Here is a 16,771-nt window from a genome sequence, read left to right on the forward strand (position 1 = left end):
TCTCTGTTCCCTACCTCTCTCTCTGTTCCCTACCTCTCTCTCTGTTCTCTACCTCTCTCTGTTCCCTACCTCTCTCTCTGTTCCCTCCCCCTCTCTGCCTCTTTCTCTCTCTGTTCCCTACCTCTCTCTCTGTTCACTACCTCTCTCTCTGTTCCCTACCTCTCTCTCTCTCTCTGTTCCCTCCTCTCTCTCTCTGTTCCCTCCCTCTCTCTCTGTTCCCTACCCCTCTCTCTGTTCCCTACCTCTCTCTCTGTGCCGTCTCTCTCTGTTCCCTCCCTCTCTCTCTGTTCCCTCCCCCTCTCTCTGTTCCCTCCCTCTCTCTCTGTTCCCTCCCCCTCTCTCTGTTCCCTCCCTCTCTCTCTGTTCCCTACCTCTCTCTCTGTGCCATCTCTCTCTGTTCCCTCCCTCTCTCTCTGTTCCATCCCTCTCTCTGCCTTCTCTCTCTCTCTGTTCCCTCCCTCTCTCTCTGTTCCCTCCCTCTCTCTGTTCCCTCCCTCTCTCTCTGTTCCCTCCCTCTCTCTCTGTTCCCTCTCTCTCTGTTCCCTCTCTCTCTGTTCCCTCTCTCTCTCTGTTCCCTCGCTCTCTCTCTGTTCCCTCCCTCTCTCTCTGTTCCCTCCCTCTCTCTCTGTTCCCTACCTCTCTCTCTGTTCCCTCCCCCTCTCTCTGTTCCCTCCCCCTCTCTATGTTCCCTCCCCCTCTCTCTGTTCCCTCCCTCTCCATCTGTTCCCTCCCTCTCTCTCTGTTCCCTCCCCCTCTCTCTGTTCCCTCCCTCTCTCTCTGTTCCCTCCCTCTCTCTGCCTTCTCTCTCTCTCTGTTCCCTCCCTCCCTCTCTGTTCCCTACCTCTCTCTCTATTCCCTCCCCCCCCCTCTCTGTTCCCTCCCCCTCTCTCTGTTCCCTACCTCTATCGCTGTTCCCTCCCTCTCGCTCTGTTCCCTCCCTCTCTCTCTGTTCCCTACCTCTCTCTCTGTTCCCTACCTCTCTCTCTGTGCCATTTCTCTCTGTTCCCTCCCCCTTTCTCTCGCTGTTCCCTCCCTCTCTCTCTGTTCCCTACCTCTCTCTCTGTGCCATCTCTCGCTGTTCCCTCCCCCTCTCTCTGTTCCCTCGCTCTCTCTCTCTGTTCCCTCCTCCCCTCTCTGTTCCCTCCCCCTCTCTCTGTTCCCGCCCCCTCTCTCTGTTCCCTCCCCCTCTCTCTGTTCCCTACCTCTCTCTCTGTTCCCTCCCCCTCTCTCTGTTCCCTCGCTCTCTCTTTGTTCCCTCCCCCTCTCTCTGTTCCATCTCTCTCTGTTCCCTCCCTCTCTCTCTGTTCCCTCCCCCTCTCTCTGTTCCCTCCCCCTCTCTCTGTTCCCTCTCTCTCTCTCTGTTCCCTCCCCCTCTCTCTGTTCCCTCTCTCTCTCTGTTCCCTCTCTCTCTCTCTGTTCCCTCCCTCTCTCTCTGTTCCCTCTCTCTCTCTGTTCCCTCGCTCTCTCTCTGTTCCCTCCCTCTCTCTCTGTTCCCTCCCCCTCTCTCTGTTCCCTCCCCCTCTCTCTGTTCCCTCCCCGTCTCTCTCTGTTCCCTCCCCCTCTCTCTGTTCCCTCCCTCTCTCTCTGTTCCCTCCCCCTCTCTCTGTTCCCTCCCCCTCTCTCTGTTCCCTCCCCCTCTCTCTGTTCCCTCCCTCTCTCTCTGTTCCCTCCCCCTCTCTCTGTTCCCTCCCTCTCTCTCTGTTCCCTCTCTCTCTCTCTGTTCCCTCCCTATCTCTCTGTTCCCTCCCTCTCTCTCTGTTCCCTCCCTCTCTCTCTGTTCCCTCCCTCTCTCTCTGTTCCCTCTCTCTCTGTTCCCTCGCTCTCTCTCTGTTCCCTCCCTCTCTCTCTGTTCCCTCTCTCTCTCTGTTCCCTCGCTCTCTCTCTGTTCCCTCCCTCTCTCTCTGTTCCCTCTCTTCATTTTGACTATATTTTTGTTTAGTGAGGCTCATCTAGTTGGATGTCTGCCATTATCCATGATGTTACGGCAGGTCAGGGAAGAAATCAATAGCCGTAACATCAATACAACATTTACATTTTCTACTACGCACCAAACACTGTTGACAGGGTAAAATCATAGCGTCCGATCACACAGGCTGAGTGTTGGGTCACAAAGGGTTTCCTTTGAACCAGTTAAAACAGACAGAACAGATGAAGCAACACTGAGTACTGAGCAGGTAGAATGTCTGTCTGAGTACTGAGCAGGAAGAATGCCTGTCTGTCTGAGTACTGAGCAGGTAGAATGTCTGTCTGTCTGAGTACTGAGCAGGTAGAATGCCTGTCTGTCTGAGTACTGAGCAGGTAGAATGTCTGTCTGTCTGAGTACTGAGCAGGTAGAATGTATGTCTGTCTGAGTACTGAGCAGGTAGAATGTCTGTCTGTCTCACCTGTCTGTCTGAGTACTGAGCAGGTAGACAGGTAGAATGTCTGTATGTCTGAGTACTGAGCAGGTAGAATGTCTGTCTGTCTCACCTGTCTGTCTGATTACTGAGCAGGTAGACAGGTAGAATGTCTGTCTGTCTGAGTACTGAGCAGGTAGACAGGTAGAATGTCTGTCTGTCTGAGTACTGAGCAGGTAGAATGTATGTCTGTCTCACCTGTCTGTCTGAGTACTGAGCAGGTAGAATGTCTGTCTGTCTCACCTGTCTGTCTGAGTACTGAGCAGGTAGACAGGTAGAATGCCTGTCTGTCTGAGTACTGAGCAGGTAGAATGTCTGTCTGTCTGAGTACTGAGCAGGTATAATGTCTGTCTGTCTCACCTGTCTGTCTGAGTACTGAGCAGGTAGACAGGTAGAATGTCTGTCTGTCTCACCTGTCTGTCTGAGTACTGAGCTGTAGATGGGTAGAATGTCTGTCTGTCTCACCTGTCTGTCTGAGTACTGAGCAGGTAGACAGTTAGAATGTCTGTCTGTCTGATTGGACCAACACCTGTCATTTGATTCCTTGACTAAAATGACAAAAATCACAACATTATATGACAGATTCAACATGTCTTTCATTTGGTTCAGCTGTAAAGTAATTAACATTCACAATGAACCAAATGTGTTTTTTATAGCTTTGTTTAGTCTCCATATGTTAAGAAAAGCACAGCCAACCATTCCCTTGTTTTAACTAAGAATACTGCACTAACATGGAGGCCATCAAACTGCTGTCAGCTTTCAGTTCAAGTTCTGAAGTCTTTTCAAGGGGAGAATGTTGTACACTAGAGAGAAACAACCACTAGATGTCTACGTTTATAGGACTATGTTTTGTTCTTTTAAAGTTAGAATTTTAAGTGCATAAAATCTCTCATATTAATTATTTTTCAAAAGAAAGTGCCAACTTGTGCAATGTGATATATCGTTGTATCTCTAATACTCACGACAATGTGATATAAAACAATTATTCGAGTTATATTATAGTTTTATGTCATTTTGTTTGCCTTATAGGCCCTATATGAATTAATTATTGAAAAATGGTGTGTAATTTATGTTTTTATTTCAGTAAAAAAAAGTGAATAAATGGATGATGTGATTTCTGGTATCTCTAGAAAGTGCTCCTAGAATAATTGCTTTAGATCAGTGGTGTCCAACCCTCCTCCTGGAGAGATACCCTCCTCCTGGAGAGATACCCTCCTCCTGGAGAGATACCCTCCTCCTGGAGAGATTCCCTCTTCCTGGAGAGATACCCTCCTCCTGGAGAGATACCCTGCTGCAGGATTTTATTCCAACCCTGCTCCTACACACCAGACTACTAACCAGCTGGTCCCCAAGACCTTGATTATCTTGAATCAGGTGTGTTAGAGCAGGGCTGGAACAGAAGCCTGCAGGAGGCTAAATCTCTCCAGGAGTTAGGTTGGTCACCCCCTGCAGTAGGTTTTACTACTTTACTAGCCAGGTTGCCAGGTTGGTTTGTACTCCGTCTGCTATTATAAAACAGAGGGGTTAGCTGAAACAGAACAGATCTGGCAACATGGCTAGTCGATAACCTCATGTCCAACAGAAAATATCCCTCCCCTCCCCCAGTCCCGCCCCACCAGAGCCCTAATGCACAGTAGTAGATTTACCATATGTTACATAGACGATGATACAGTACTTGGAAAAGCCAAGAATCCATCGTACTAGTAAATGTTGGGTAAGATATCTTCACATAGCCCCGAGCCAGTTTCCACTGTAGAAGCAGAAACAATGACAGACATCTAACTGTGCCCTAACAACGATGCTTTCTAAGGATGCATCCCAAATGGCACCATATACCCTATAGAGTACACTACTTTTGACCAGTCCCCATAGAGCTCTGTTCAAAAGTAGGGAATAGGGTGCCATGACAAAATTGCTATATAACAGAGATGCTATCTAACGGAGATGCTATCTAACAGAAATGCTATCTAACAGTGATGCCCTAACAGAGATGCTATCTAACAGAGATGCTCTAACAGAGATGCTATCTAACAGAGATGCTATCTAACAGAGATGCCCTAACATAGATGCCCTAACAGAGATGCTATATAACAGAGATGCTATCTAACAGAGATGCTATCTAACAGAGATGCCCTAACATAGATGCTATCTAACAGAGATGCTATCTAACAGAGATGCTAGCTAACAGAGATGCTATCTAACAGAGATGCTATCTAACAGAGATGCTCTAACAGAGATGCTCTAACAGAGATGCTATCTAACAGAGATGCTATCTAACAGAGATGCCCTAACATAGATGCCCTAACAGAGATGCTATCTAACAGAGATGCTATCTAACAGAGATGCCCTAACATAGATGCTATCTAACAGAGATGCTATCTAACAGAGATGCTAGCTAACAGAGATGCTATCTAACAGAGATGCTAGCTAACAGAGATGCTAGCTAACAGAGATGCTATCTAACAGAGATGCTAGCTAACAGAGATGCTATCTAACAGAGATGCTAGCTAACAGAGATGCTATCTAACAGAGATGCTATCTAACAGAGTTGCTATCTAACAGAGATGCTATCTAACAGAGATGCCCTAACAGAGATGTCCTAACAGTGTCTTCCAGCGTCCCACTAGTCTCATGCAGCAGTGATGAATCAGGCATGTATTCTCTTTCCTCCTTCAGTGTGTGACTTCTCATCTCTCTGGGCCCATCCCAAATGGCACCCAATTCCCTATAGGGCTCTGGTCAAAAGTAGCGCACTATATAGGGATTAGGATACCATTGGGGATGCAGCCTCTTTGCCTGTGAGTGGGGATTCCCAGTGTTAGAGACACCGGCAAGACAGAAACATGACGGGCGGTAGCCTGGGAGCCAAACTGAATATTGTTCTGAATATTGTTCTGAATATCACTGTGAATATCACTCTAAATATCACTGTGAATAGCACTCTAAATATCACTGTGAACATCACTCTAAATATCACTGTGAATATCACTCTAAATATCACTGAATATCACTGAATACCATTGAATATCACTGAATATCACTGAATATCACTTTGAATATCACTGTGAATATCACTGTGAATATCACTGTGAATATCACTGAATATCACTGTGAATATCACTGAATATCACTGAATATCACTGAATATCACTGAATATCACTTTGAATATCACTGTGAATATCACTGTGAATATCACTGGGAATATCACTGAATATCACTGTGAATATCACTGAATATCACTGAATATCACTGAATATCACTTTGAATATCACTGAATATCACTGAATATCACTGAATATCACTGTGAATATCACTGTGAATATCAGTGAATATCACTTTGAATATCACTGAATATCACTTTGAATATCACTGTGAATATCACAGGGAAACAGAGATATATATCCAATGTGTTTTCCAGGCTGTTATTGTAGTACCACACCATTGCACTGGGGATGTGGATCTGTTGAATGTGAGGGACATTTCACTGTTATTGTCTGACAAACTCTAAGATAACATTTAGATGAAATCATTTAATTTAGATTTGAATCAGTTGTTCTATTGATGTCCTGCGTGTGTTATTGAAAGACGTAGAAGGTTTGACAGAACGACATCATGGTGGGAGAAGACTGTATAGTTAGTCAGCATTTGGTTTATTTACATGTATTTATATTTTCCAATTCAACGTGCACAGTTTTGAGAAGCTAACTGACATAAAATGGTGAGGAAACAGACAGAACAGTCATAATACCTGTGACTAGCAGCTAGCTACATGTGCATACTGTATAAACAACAGACCATATATGATATTACAATATTGGTATTTTGCGTTGGAGACAGCCAACAGTGTTGTTTAAGTTTTAGGTTTGCATCTCAAATGGCACCCTATTCCCTATATAGTGCACTACTTTGACCAGTGCTCCATGGGTCCTGTTCAAAAGTAGGGCACTATAAAGGTAATAGGGTGCCATTTGAGATCCAGGTCCAGCCTCAGTACCAGAGACCCAGTTCTATCCTCAGTAACAGAGACCCAGTTCTATCCTCAGTACCAGAGACCCAGTTCTAGTCTCAGTACCAGAGACCCAGTTCTAGTCTCAGTAACAGAGACCCAGTTCTAGTCTCAGTACCAGAGACCCAGTTCTTATCCTCAGTACCAGAGACCCAGTTCTATTCTCAGTACCGGAGACCCAGTTATATCCCCAGTACCAGAGACCTAGTTCTATCTTCAGTACCAGGGACCCAGTTCTAGCCTCAGTACCAGAGACCCAGTTCTATCCTCAGTACCAGAGACCCAGTTCTAGTCTCAGTACCAGAGACCCAGTTCTAGCCTCAGTACCAGAGACCCAGTTATATCCTCAGTACCAGAGACCCAGTTCTAGTCTCAGTACCAGGGACCCAGTTCTATCCTCAGTACCAGAGACCCAGTTATATCCTCAGTACCAGAGACCCAGTTCTATCCTCAGTACCAGAGACCCAGTTTTATCCCCAGTACCAGATACCCAGTTCTATCCTCAGTACCAGGGACCCAGTTCTAGTCTCAGTACCAGAGACCCAGTTCTATCCTCAGTACCAGAGACCCAGTTCTATCCTCAATACCAGAGACCCAGTTCTAGCCTCAGTACCAGGGACCCAGTTCTATCCTCAGTACCAGAGACCCAGTTCTAGTCTCAGTACCAGAGACCCAGTTCTAGTCTCAGTACCAGAGACCCAGTTCTATCCTCAGTACCAGAGACCCAGTTCTATCCTCAGTACCAGAGACCCAGTTCTATCTTCAGTACCAGAGACCCAGTTCTAGCCTCAGTACCAGAGACCCAGTTCTAGTCTCAGTACCAGAGACCCAGTTCTATCCTCAGTACCGGAGACCCAGTTCTATCCTCAGTACCAGAGACCCAGTTCTATCCTCAGTACCAGAGACCCAGTTTTATCCCCAGTACCAGGGACCCAGTTTTATCCCCAGTACCAGGTAGATCATTATCATCATATCATGGTGTTTTATGACATCCAGAGTTCTGCATGACACATGAGATTAACTCTTTGAAGATTTCATTTTCTCTTTTAACAACCAACCTGCTTGCCAATATTTTACAACCTTCCACTGTTTCATTCCATGTAATGATATGATATGAGAAATCTGTAGCAGACATTATACATACTGTGCACTGGTTTTGTCCCAAATGGCATCCTATTCTCTAGTATAGTCCCTATAGGCCCTGATCAAAAGGAGTACACTATACAGGGAATAGGTTGCCATTGGGACCTACACACAGTCATCATTACAAATCCTTGTTGCTTTTCTCTAGTTGGTTTCAGAACAGTCAGGGTACTAATGTATGGACACCGAAACAGATAACAAGACAAGTAACAAGTTTAGTTGGAGCTACTAGGCTGTTCACTGTACATTCACATTGCCATCTAGAATGGGGGGGGGGGGGGGTGGACTCTGGTATGACTCCTATTTTATCTGACAGTCTGAAATGTCACCACCATGTTTGTACAGTACAAATAGCAGGAACATACATTTTCTCTCTGACCTTAGATTGTTTGTTTTGTTTGGTTGTGGAAATTGAAAAACCAACTCTGAAACTAAGTAATGCCTGTTCAAATGCTGAAACTGTGAATGGGGAGCGTTGAAAAGTCTATATATTTTGATGTAATCAAAGAGCACTGGGAATTATTATGTTGTATTTCACTGTAAAAACGGAACCACTTCTGATATAACTGTACTTCTGTTGAAATTAAAACCTCTATATACTGAACTGTGTCGTAAGGTCAATGGGGACGTTAGACAGGATATGCTGATCCTGTAATGTGATGTCATATCCTGTGTGTGTATGAATTATTCTGTTAAAACAAGGCAATGTCTTCTTCCTGTTTGTTGGCTGCTCCTTTGACTGACTGGGTTTAAACCAGGTTTTTTTATTTGGTTATTTGGTATTTTATTAGAATCCCCATTAGCTGTTGCAAAAGCAGCAGCTACTCTTCCTGGGGTCCAACACAAAACATGAAACATGACATGATACAGAACATCAATAGACAAGAACAGCTCAAGAACAGAACTACATACATTTAGAAAAGGCCCACGTAGCCTACATATCAATACATACACACAAACTATCTGGGTCAAGTAGGGGACAGGCGTTGTGCCGTTGCTTATTTGTTACCAGGTTAGAACCTGGGTTTGACTGACTGGGTTAGAACCTGGGTTTGACTGACTGGGTTAGAACCTGGGTTTGACTGACTGGGTTAGAACCTGGGTTTGACTGATTGGGTTTGACTGATTGGGTTTGAACCTGGGTTTGAACCTGGGTTTGACTGACTGGGTTAGAACCTGGGTTTGACTGATTGGGTTTGAACCTGGGTTTGAACCTGGGTTTGACTGACTGGGTTAGAACCTGGGTTTGACTGATTGGGTTTGAACCTGGGTTTGAACCTGGGTTTGACTGATTGGGTTTAAACCTGGGATTGACTGACTGGGTTTGAACCTGGGTTTGACTGACTGGGTTTGAACCTGGGATTGACTGACTGGGTTTAAACCTGGGATTGACTGACTGGGTTTGAACCTCGGTTTGACTGATTGGGTTTGAACCTCGGTTTGACTGACTGGGTTTGAACCTGGGTTTCACTGACTGGGTTTGAACCTGGGATTGAATGATTGGGTTTGAACCTGGGTCTTATCGCAATCCACAAGACTATGTCATTGAGCTAAAGCCTCAGAATTAACTCAGGGAACTTACTTCAGTCTTCAGCAAGGTCACTCATAATGTGAGAGAGATTCACAAATTACATTGTTTTTTAGCTTGACTAAAGATGACTTCCAAACGGTGAGCAGTGATTTCATAGACAGAGAATACATTTACTGTGGTAGTGTGACACCTAGTGGTTACTTCTGGTTTTACACTTACAAAATGTTTCTCCTGAAGCTCTGTGCACTTATATAACTGTCCAGAAGAGGGCAGTGTCTTCACCATGGTTTCAGTAGACTTCAACCAATTTCCAATGATTACATTTACGCACGGTTTGCTGAATTCAATCACAGAGATTAAGTGAAATGAATGTGTTTCTTCTAATTAAACCTCTACAACTATTCAAAGGCAAACTTGGCATAATTATTATTCACACTTCCAATAAAAACAGAACAAACTGGACTTTGCAGCCCATGACTCACTCAGTAGAGACAGTAGAAGACCGTATGAAATTATCACACTTTTTGTTTACATTTAGCAGAAATCCTCCTCCATATTGATTTCACCTAAAATGTGTTTTCAGAACAGTGGAGATGAAGCAGAGGACTCCCATATTGAGACACAGCCATATAGGGTATCCATTTGTGACATCATCTTCATCATACAGAGTTCAGAGGTTAAGAGATAGAGGTCAGGGGAGATGTTTCAGGTAGTTCCTCAGTATCTGGGGAATGTCCAAGCAGTCTATGGATGTCATTGTATTAACCACGGGGAGGTGTCTCCGAATCGCGAGCCGTGTCTGTGACATCAGAGTATTGGGACAAACTGGAAACAAAACACAGGGGAGGTTCTAGTTAATTCAGGGGAGGTTCTAGTTAATTCAGGGGAGGTTCTAGTCAATTCACTGGAGGTTCTAGTTAATTCAGGGGAGGTTCTAGTTAATTCAGGGGAGGTTCTAGTTAATTCAGAGGAGGTTCTAGTTCATTCAGGGGAGGTTCTAGTTAATTCAGGGAAAATCGAGAAAGTCTCCAGTGTTCTCATCATTAACAACCGTCAACCAATTAGAGATACAGAACAGACTGAATATGTGAAGGTCAGATATGTAACAAATGTAACGAATCTGTAACAACTGTTTAACAAGTGTGTGTGATGTTCTCACCTCTCTCCTTGAGCAGCAGAGCCACCGCTTCGTTCTGCTTGGTGGTCTTGTCAATAATCAGCGTAGGCAGATACACGTCTGCCCCAAAGTCTATGAGCAGCTGTATGTATTCCACTTTACAGTCATACCTCAGACACATCTCCAGCACCGTCTTGGGCTGCTTGATCCTGGCCAGCATCTTCTCTGACTTACAGTTATAGTCAGGATTAGCCCCGTGGAGCAGCAGCAGCTTGAAACAGTCCAGGTGTCCATATACAGCGGATATGTACAGGGGTCCCCTGCAGGCTGTGGCGTTGGAGGCCCACTCAGGGACTTTGGGCCAGACGTCGACCTCGGCTCCGAACTGAAGCAGCTCCCTGAGGACCTCCACGTCTCCCTCGCGGGCGGCGGTCAGCACCGGGGAACAGTTGTTGTACGGGCTGCCGTTGGGGTCGGCTCCAGCCTTCAGTAAGACCACAACACAGTCCTGGACTTTACCACTGACTGCTGTAAACAGAGGGGTCTGGGCCTTCACATCTAGACTGTCCACCTGCAAAACCAATCAATCACCAAACAATAATGAATCAATAGGTTAAATCACATTTATTTAGAAAGCCCTTTTTTACATCAGCAGCTGTCACAACCTGCTTTTACAGTAACATAGAGTAAAGGACCGTTGTTTGAATCAACCCTATAATAAACCATGTCAGCAGCTGTCACAACGTGCTTTTACAGTAACATAGAGTAAAGGACCGTTGTTTGAATCAACCCTATAATAAACCATGTCAGCAGCTGTCACAACGGGCGTTTACAGTAACATAGAGTAAAGGACCGTTGTTTGAATCAACCCTATAATAAACCATGTCAGCAGCTGTCACAACGTGCGTTTACAGTAACATAGAGTAAAGGACCGTTGTTTGAATCAACCGTATAATTAACCATGTCAGCAGCTGTCACAACGTGCGTTTACAGTAACATAGAGTAAAGGACCGTTGTTTGAATCAACCGTATAATTAACCATGTCAGCAGCTGTCACAACGGGTGTTTACAGTAACATAGAGTAAAGGACCGTTGTTTGAATCAACCCTATAATAAACCATGTCAGCAGCTGTCACAACGTGCTTTTACAGTAACATAGAGTAAAGGACCGTTGTTTGAATCAACCGTATAATTGACCATGTCAGCAGCTGTCACAACGGGCGTTTACAGTAACATAGAGTAAAGGACCGTTGTTTGAATCAACCCTATAATAAACCATGTCAGCAGCTGTCACAACGTGCTTTTACAGTAACATAGAGTAAAGGACCGTTGTTTGAATCAACTGTATAATAAACCATGTCAGCAGTTGTCACAATGGGCGTTTACAGTAACATAGAGTAAAGGACCGTTGTTTGAATCAACCCTATAATAAACCATGTCAGCAGCTGTCACAACGTGTGTTTACAGTAACATAGAGTAAAGGACCGTTGTTTGAATCAACCCTATAATAAACCATGTCAGCAGCTGTCACAACGTGCGTTTACAGTAACATAGAGTAAAGGACCGTTGTTTGAATCAACCGTATAATTAACCATGTCAGCAGCTGTCACAACGGGCGTTTACAGTAACATAGAGTAAAGGACCGTTGTTTGAATCAACCCTATAATAAACCATGTCAGCAGTTGTCACAACGTGCTTTTACAGTAACATAGAGTAAAGGACCGTTGTTTGAATCAACTGTATAATAAACCATGTCAGCAGTTGTCACAATGGGCGTTTACAGTAACATAGAGTAAAGGACCGTTGTTTGAATCAACCCTATAATAAACCATGTCAGCAGCTGTCACAACGTGTGTTTACAGTAACATAGAGTAAAGGACCGTTGTTTGAATCAACCCTATAATAAACCATGTCAGCAGCTGTCACAACGTGCGTTTACAGTAACATAGAGTAAAGGACCATTGTTTGAATCAACCGTATAATTAACCATGTCAGCAGCTGTCACAACGGGCGTTTACAGTAACATAGAGTAAAGGACCGTTGTTTGAATCAACCCTATAATAAACCATGTCAGCAGCTGTCACAACGTGCGTTTACAGTAACATAGAGTAAAGGACCGTTGTTTGAATCAACCGTATAATTAACCATGTCAGCAGCTGTCACAACGGGCGTTTACAGTAACATAGAGTAAAGGACCGTTGTTTGAATCAACTGTATAATAAACCATGTCAGCAGTTGTCACAACGTGCTTTTACAGTAACATAGAGTAAAGGACCGTTGTTTGAATCAACTGTATAATAAACCATGTCAGCAGTTGTCACAATGGGCGTTTACAGTAACATAGAGTAAAGGACCGTTGTTTGAATCAACCCTATAATAAACCATGTCAGCAGCTGTCACAACGTGTGTTTACAGTAACATAGAGTAAAGGACCGTTGTTTGAATCAACCCTATAATAAACCATGTCAGGTGTCTGGGTACGAGAAGCTAGCTCAAAGTCTTCTATCTGTATATCTCACCTCCGCTCCGTGCTCCAGCAGGAATTCCAGACACCTCAGGTGTCCGTGCGCTGCGGCAGTCCGTAGGGGGGTAACAGGGATCCCCCAGCCGCTTCTGCTGTTGATAGACTTTCTGTAGCTCTCCTGGGACAACAGCTCAGCTAACACCTCCACGTCATCACTGCTCACTGCCTGGTTCAGAGCCTGGGGAACAGAGCAGTATTATACCTCCACTCACCATACACACAGTGTTATTGGGTTGCACTGCTGGGTAGTATTCACTACACTCAAAACAAAACAGAGAGATGCTATCTGAACTTGTTCAATAAGATATTTTTTATTTAACTAGGCATGTCAGTTAAGAACAAATTCTTATCTTCAATGACAGGCTAGGAACAGTGCCTTGTTAATGGGAAGAATGACAGATTGTTACTTTATCAACTCAGGGATTCGATCTTGAAACCTTTTGGTTACTAGTCTAACACTCTAACCACTAGGCTACCTGCCGCCCCATCAATAAGATATGTTGTTTGACATTTTCTGTTGGACATAATTTTGAAACTCTTTGCTACGGAGTCTCCAAATGAATACGACCCTAGTTAGGTCACACCCATGTAGACTTGGGAAGTCACCCCAGTGGGTCTGATGTTGTGTAAGTCTACTGATGCTGTCCCAGTGATAGGTTGCTAAGTTACAAAGCACTGCAAGCTCATTGGTTGTACCTGGCCATGCTCATTGTCCTCCTCATCCTCTTCCTTGGGCTGAAGCAGAGAGAAGATCTTGGAGACATCCATTAGACTCATCTTGAGAGGGTTGGTGGCTGTGTTGATACTGTCTAGGACCATACTGTTACTATAGATATAACAGTTACAACTCATCCATCTGATGAGAGAGAGAGAGATAGAGAGAGAGAGAGAGAGAGAGCGAGAGAGAGAGTGAGAGCGAGAGCGAGAGAGAGGCAAAAAGATAGAGAACGAGAGAGAACGGTTGAAAGAGAGAGAGAGAGACAAAAAGAAAGAGAACGAGAGAGACAAAAAGAAAGAGAATGAGAGAGAATGGTAGAGAGAGAGACAAAAAGAAAGAGAACGAGAGAGACAAAAAGAAAGAGAATGAGAGAGAATGGTAGAGAGAGAGACAAAAAGAAAGAGAATGAGAGAGAATGGTAGAGAGAGAGACAAAAAGAAAGAGAATGAGAGAGAATGGTAGAGAGAGAGACAAAAAGAAAGAGAATGAGAGAGAATGGTAGAGAGAGAGACAAAAGAAAGAGAATGAGAGAGAATGGTAGAGAGAGAGACAAAAAGAAAGAGAATGAGAGAGAATGGTAGAGAGAGAGACAAAAAGAAAGAGAATGAGAGAGAATGGTAGAGAGAGAGACAAAAAGAAAGAGAATGAGAGAGAATGGTAGAGAGAGAGACAAAAAGAAAGAGAATGAGAGAGAATGGTAGAGAGAGAGACAAAAAGAAAGAGAATGAGAGAGAATGGTAGAGAGAGAGACAAAAAGAAAGAGAATGAGAGAGAATGGTAGAGAGAGAGACAAAAAGAAAGAGAATGAGAGAGAATGGTAGAGAGAGAGACAAAAAGAAAGAGAATGAGAGAGAATGGTAGAGAGAGAGACAAAAAGAAAGAGAATGAGAGAGAATGGTAGAGAGAGAGACAAAAAGAAAGAGAATGAGAGAGAATGGTAGAGAGAGAGACAAAAAGAAAGAGAATGAGAGAGAATGGTAGAGAGAGAGACAAAAAGAAAGAGAGAGGGGAGGGGAATATAAATAATTGAATGAATAAACTTTATAGATCCTCGTAGGGAAAATTGATATTGTCACCAGCATTAGACACAGATAATACAGACACATAGCTAAACTGACTGGGTTTGTACCAGCTCTCTTTTTTTAACCTTTATTTAACTAGGTAAGTCAGTTAAGAACAAATTCTTATTTTCAATGACGGCCTAGGAACAGTGGGTTAACTGCCTTGTTCAGGGGTAGAATGAGAGATTTGTACCTTGTCAGCTTGGGGGTTTGAACTTGCAACCTTCCGGTTACTAATCCAACACTCTAAACTCTAGGCTACCCTGCCGCCCCTCATCTGGGCTTCAGGACAGGAATAGATCAAAGATAATAGACCGGGAATAGATTGAGACAGGAAATAGATAATAGACAGGAAATAGATAGAGACAGGAATATATAGAGACGGAATAGATCATAGACAGGGAATAGATAGAGACGGAATAGATAGAGACATGGAATAGATAGAGACATGGAATAGATTGAGAAAGGAATAGAAAATAGACAGGGAATAGATAATCGACAGGGAATAGATAGAGACAGGAATAGATAGAGACAGGCAGTAGATAATAGACAGGGAATAGATAATAGACAGGGAATGGATAATAGACAGGGAATAGATAGAGACAGGAATAGAGAATAAACAGGAATAGATAGTTACAGGGAATAGATAGAGACAGGGATAGAGAATAAACAGGAATAGATAGAGACAGGGATAGAGAATAAACAGGAATAGAGAGAGACAGGGATAGATAGAGACATGAATAGAGAATAAACAGGGATAGATAGAGACAGGGATAGATAGAGAACACATAGAACTCAATGCACAGTATTACATATAAACCTTTTTTCTAATTCAGTTAATTTAGTCTCAGACATCGGCAAATGTTTTTTTAGGAGCCAAGTGGGATGAACACTTGTTGAAATAGTCATATCTATATAAGTTAAATTTGTGAAAGTCTTATCTTAAGAGTTTGCACTAGTTTTCAGAAAGGGCATAATGTTGAGATTGATTGAGAAAATGAAATGTTTCTGAATATTTTTCTCTATTTGCGTAAACAACTATCATGGAAAATATGATAAAAGACAACAGATTTGGGGACTGTTAAAAACATCCATCCCAGACACAATCCCATTCCCCATTTAACTCCCTCTAGAGCTAAAATGATCCAAAGACCCAGAGCCACACAGCAAATGGTGGTCAACAATGCTTTCCACTTACCTCACCCACAGGGTCACCAACCAGGGATCTCTCTGCCAACAATGCTTTCCACTTACCTCACCCACAGGGTCACCAACCAGGGATCTCTCTGCCAACAATGCTTTCCACTTACCTCACCCACAGGGTCACCAACCAGGGATCTCTCTGCCAACAATGCTTTCCACTTACCTCACCCACAGGGTCACCAACCAGGGATCTCTCTGCCAACAATGCTTTCCACTTACTGCCTACAGGGTCACCAACCAGGGATCTCTCTGCCAACAATGCTTTCCACTTACCTCACCCACAGGGTCACCAACCAGGGATCTCTCTGCCAACAATGCTTTCCACTTACCTCACCTACAGGGTCACCAACCAGGGATCTCTCTGCCAACAATGTTACTCAGGACGTTGGTCGTAAAACCTTCCTCTCTTTAATAACTTCATGGTCCATCGCTCACGTGGAAGAAGAGGAGAAGACGCCAAGAGGAATGTGTTGCTGTATCCACACAGGGACTGGGGTCTGAGAGCTGAGACGGGTGTGTTACTTTCTAACACAGCAGACCAGAGAGGGGGTCTGGCTGGCTGGGTGTTGCTGGGGGGCTAATTTTAGGCCCACGGATAGACCTACCTAAACTTCCATTCTTGGAGAACTGTGAGAGTTATAATTAGATGGATGATAAAGACTGGTGACACTAACACTCAGGCTGTGAGTTGGGTTGGTGGGCAGGGGCCTTGGTACTCCCTGGTGTTTCACTGTGTCCTGAGTAAAGATCACATGATATGGCATCACTTCTGTAACAGCAGACTGCTAGACTACTGTACCAGCAAACATGTCATCAGATGTGTGATCTGAAATCAGATAGGCTGACTTCAGTCTATTTTCATTGCCAAGCTCACAGACAGGAACTTTAACCCTTTAGGTTTCTCAGATCTTTAATAAAGTGTCAGTGTGTATTTGAATCCTATAAGAGAAACGCTTTGTGCTGTATTGTGTCTACGTGTAACAGGCCTGTCATCACCTCCACTTCTTTAGTTTACACAGTGACTGGAAACCATCTTATAGCCTGTGTGCAGCTGTCTGACTGTCAGAGGCT

General features: G+C 43.9%; 1 protein-coding gene and 1 long non-coding RNA gene across 2 annotated transcripts; one reads left to right on the forward strand and one right to left on the reverse strand.

The window, feature by feature from the left end:
• Positions 1-1,841: 1,841 nt before the first annotated feature.
• On the forward strand, positions 1,842-7,275 carry LOC116353565 (uncharacterized). Its single transcript, XR_004202984.1, has 2 exons — positions 1,842-2,572; positions 2,703-7,275. It is a non-coding gene; the product is annotated as an uncharacterized LOC116353565 (long non-coding RNA).
• Positions 7,276-8,410: 1,135 nt separating this feature from the next.
• On the reverse strand, positions 8,411-16,224 carry LOC109876088 (ankyrin repeat and SOCS box protein 12). The gene is made up of 5 exons (XM_031789683.1): positions 16,030-16,224; positions 13,415-13,574; positions 12,714-12,896; positions 10,237-10,765; positions 8,411-9,902 (listed from the first exon to the last, which is right to left on the reverse strand). Exons 2-5 carry the CDS (start codon positions 13,568-13,570, stop codon positions 9,769-9,771), a joined length of 1,002 nt encoding a protein of 333 aa, XP_031645543.1. The 5' UTR covers positions 13,571-13,574; positions 16,030-16,224; the 3' UTR covers positions 8,411-9,768.
• Between the last annotated feature and the right edge of the window lie 547 nt (positions 16,225-16,771).

This window comes from Oncorhynchus kisutch, linkage group LG15, assembly GCF_002021735.2.
Source record: "Oncorhynchus kisutch isolate 150728-3 linkage group LG15, Okis_V2, whole genome shotgun sequence".
NCBI classification, from domain to species: Eukaryota; Metazoa; Chordata; class Actinopteri; order Salmoniformes; family Salmonidae; genus Oncorhynchus; species Oncorhynchus kisutch.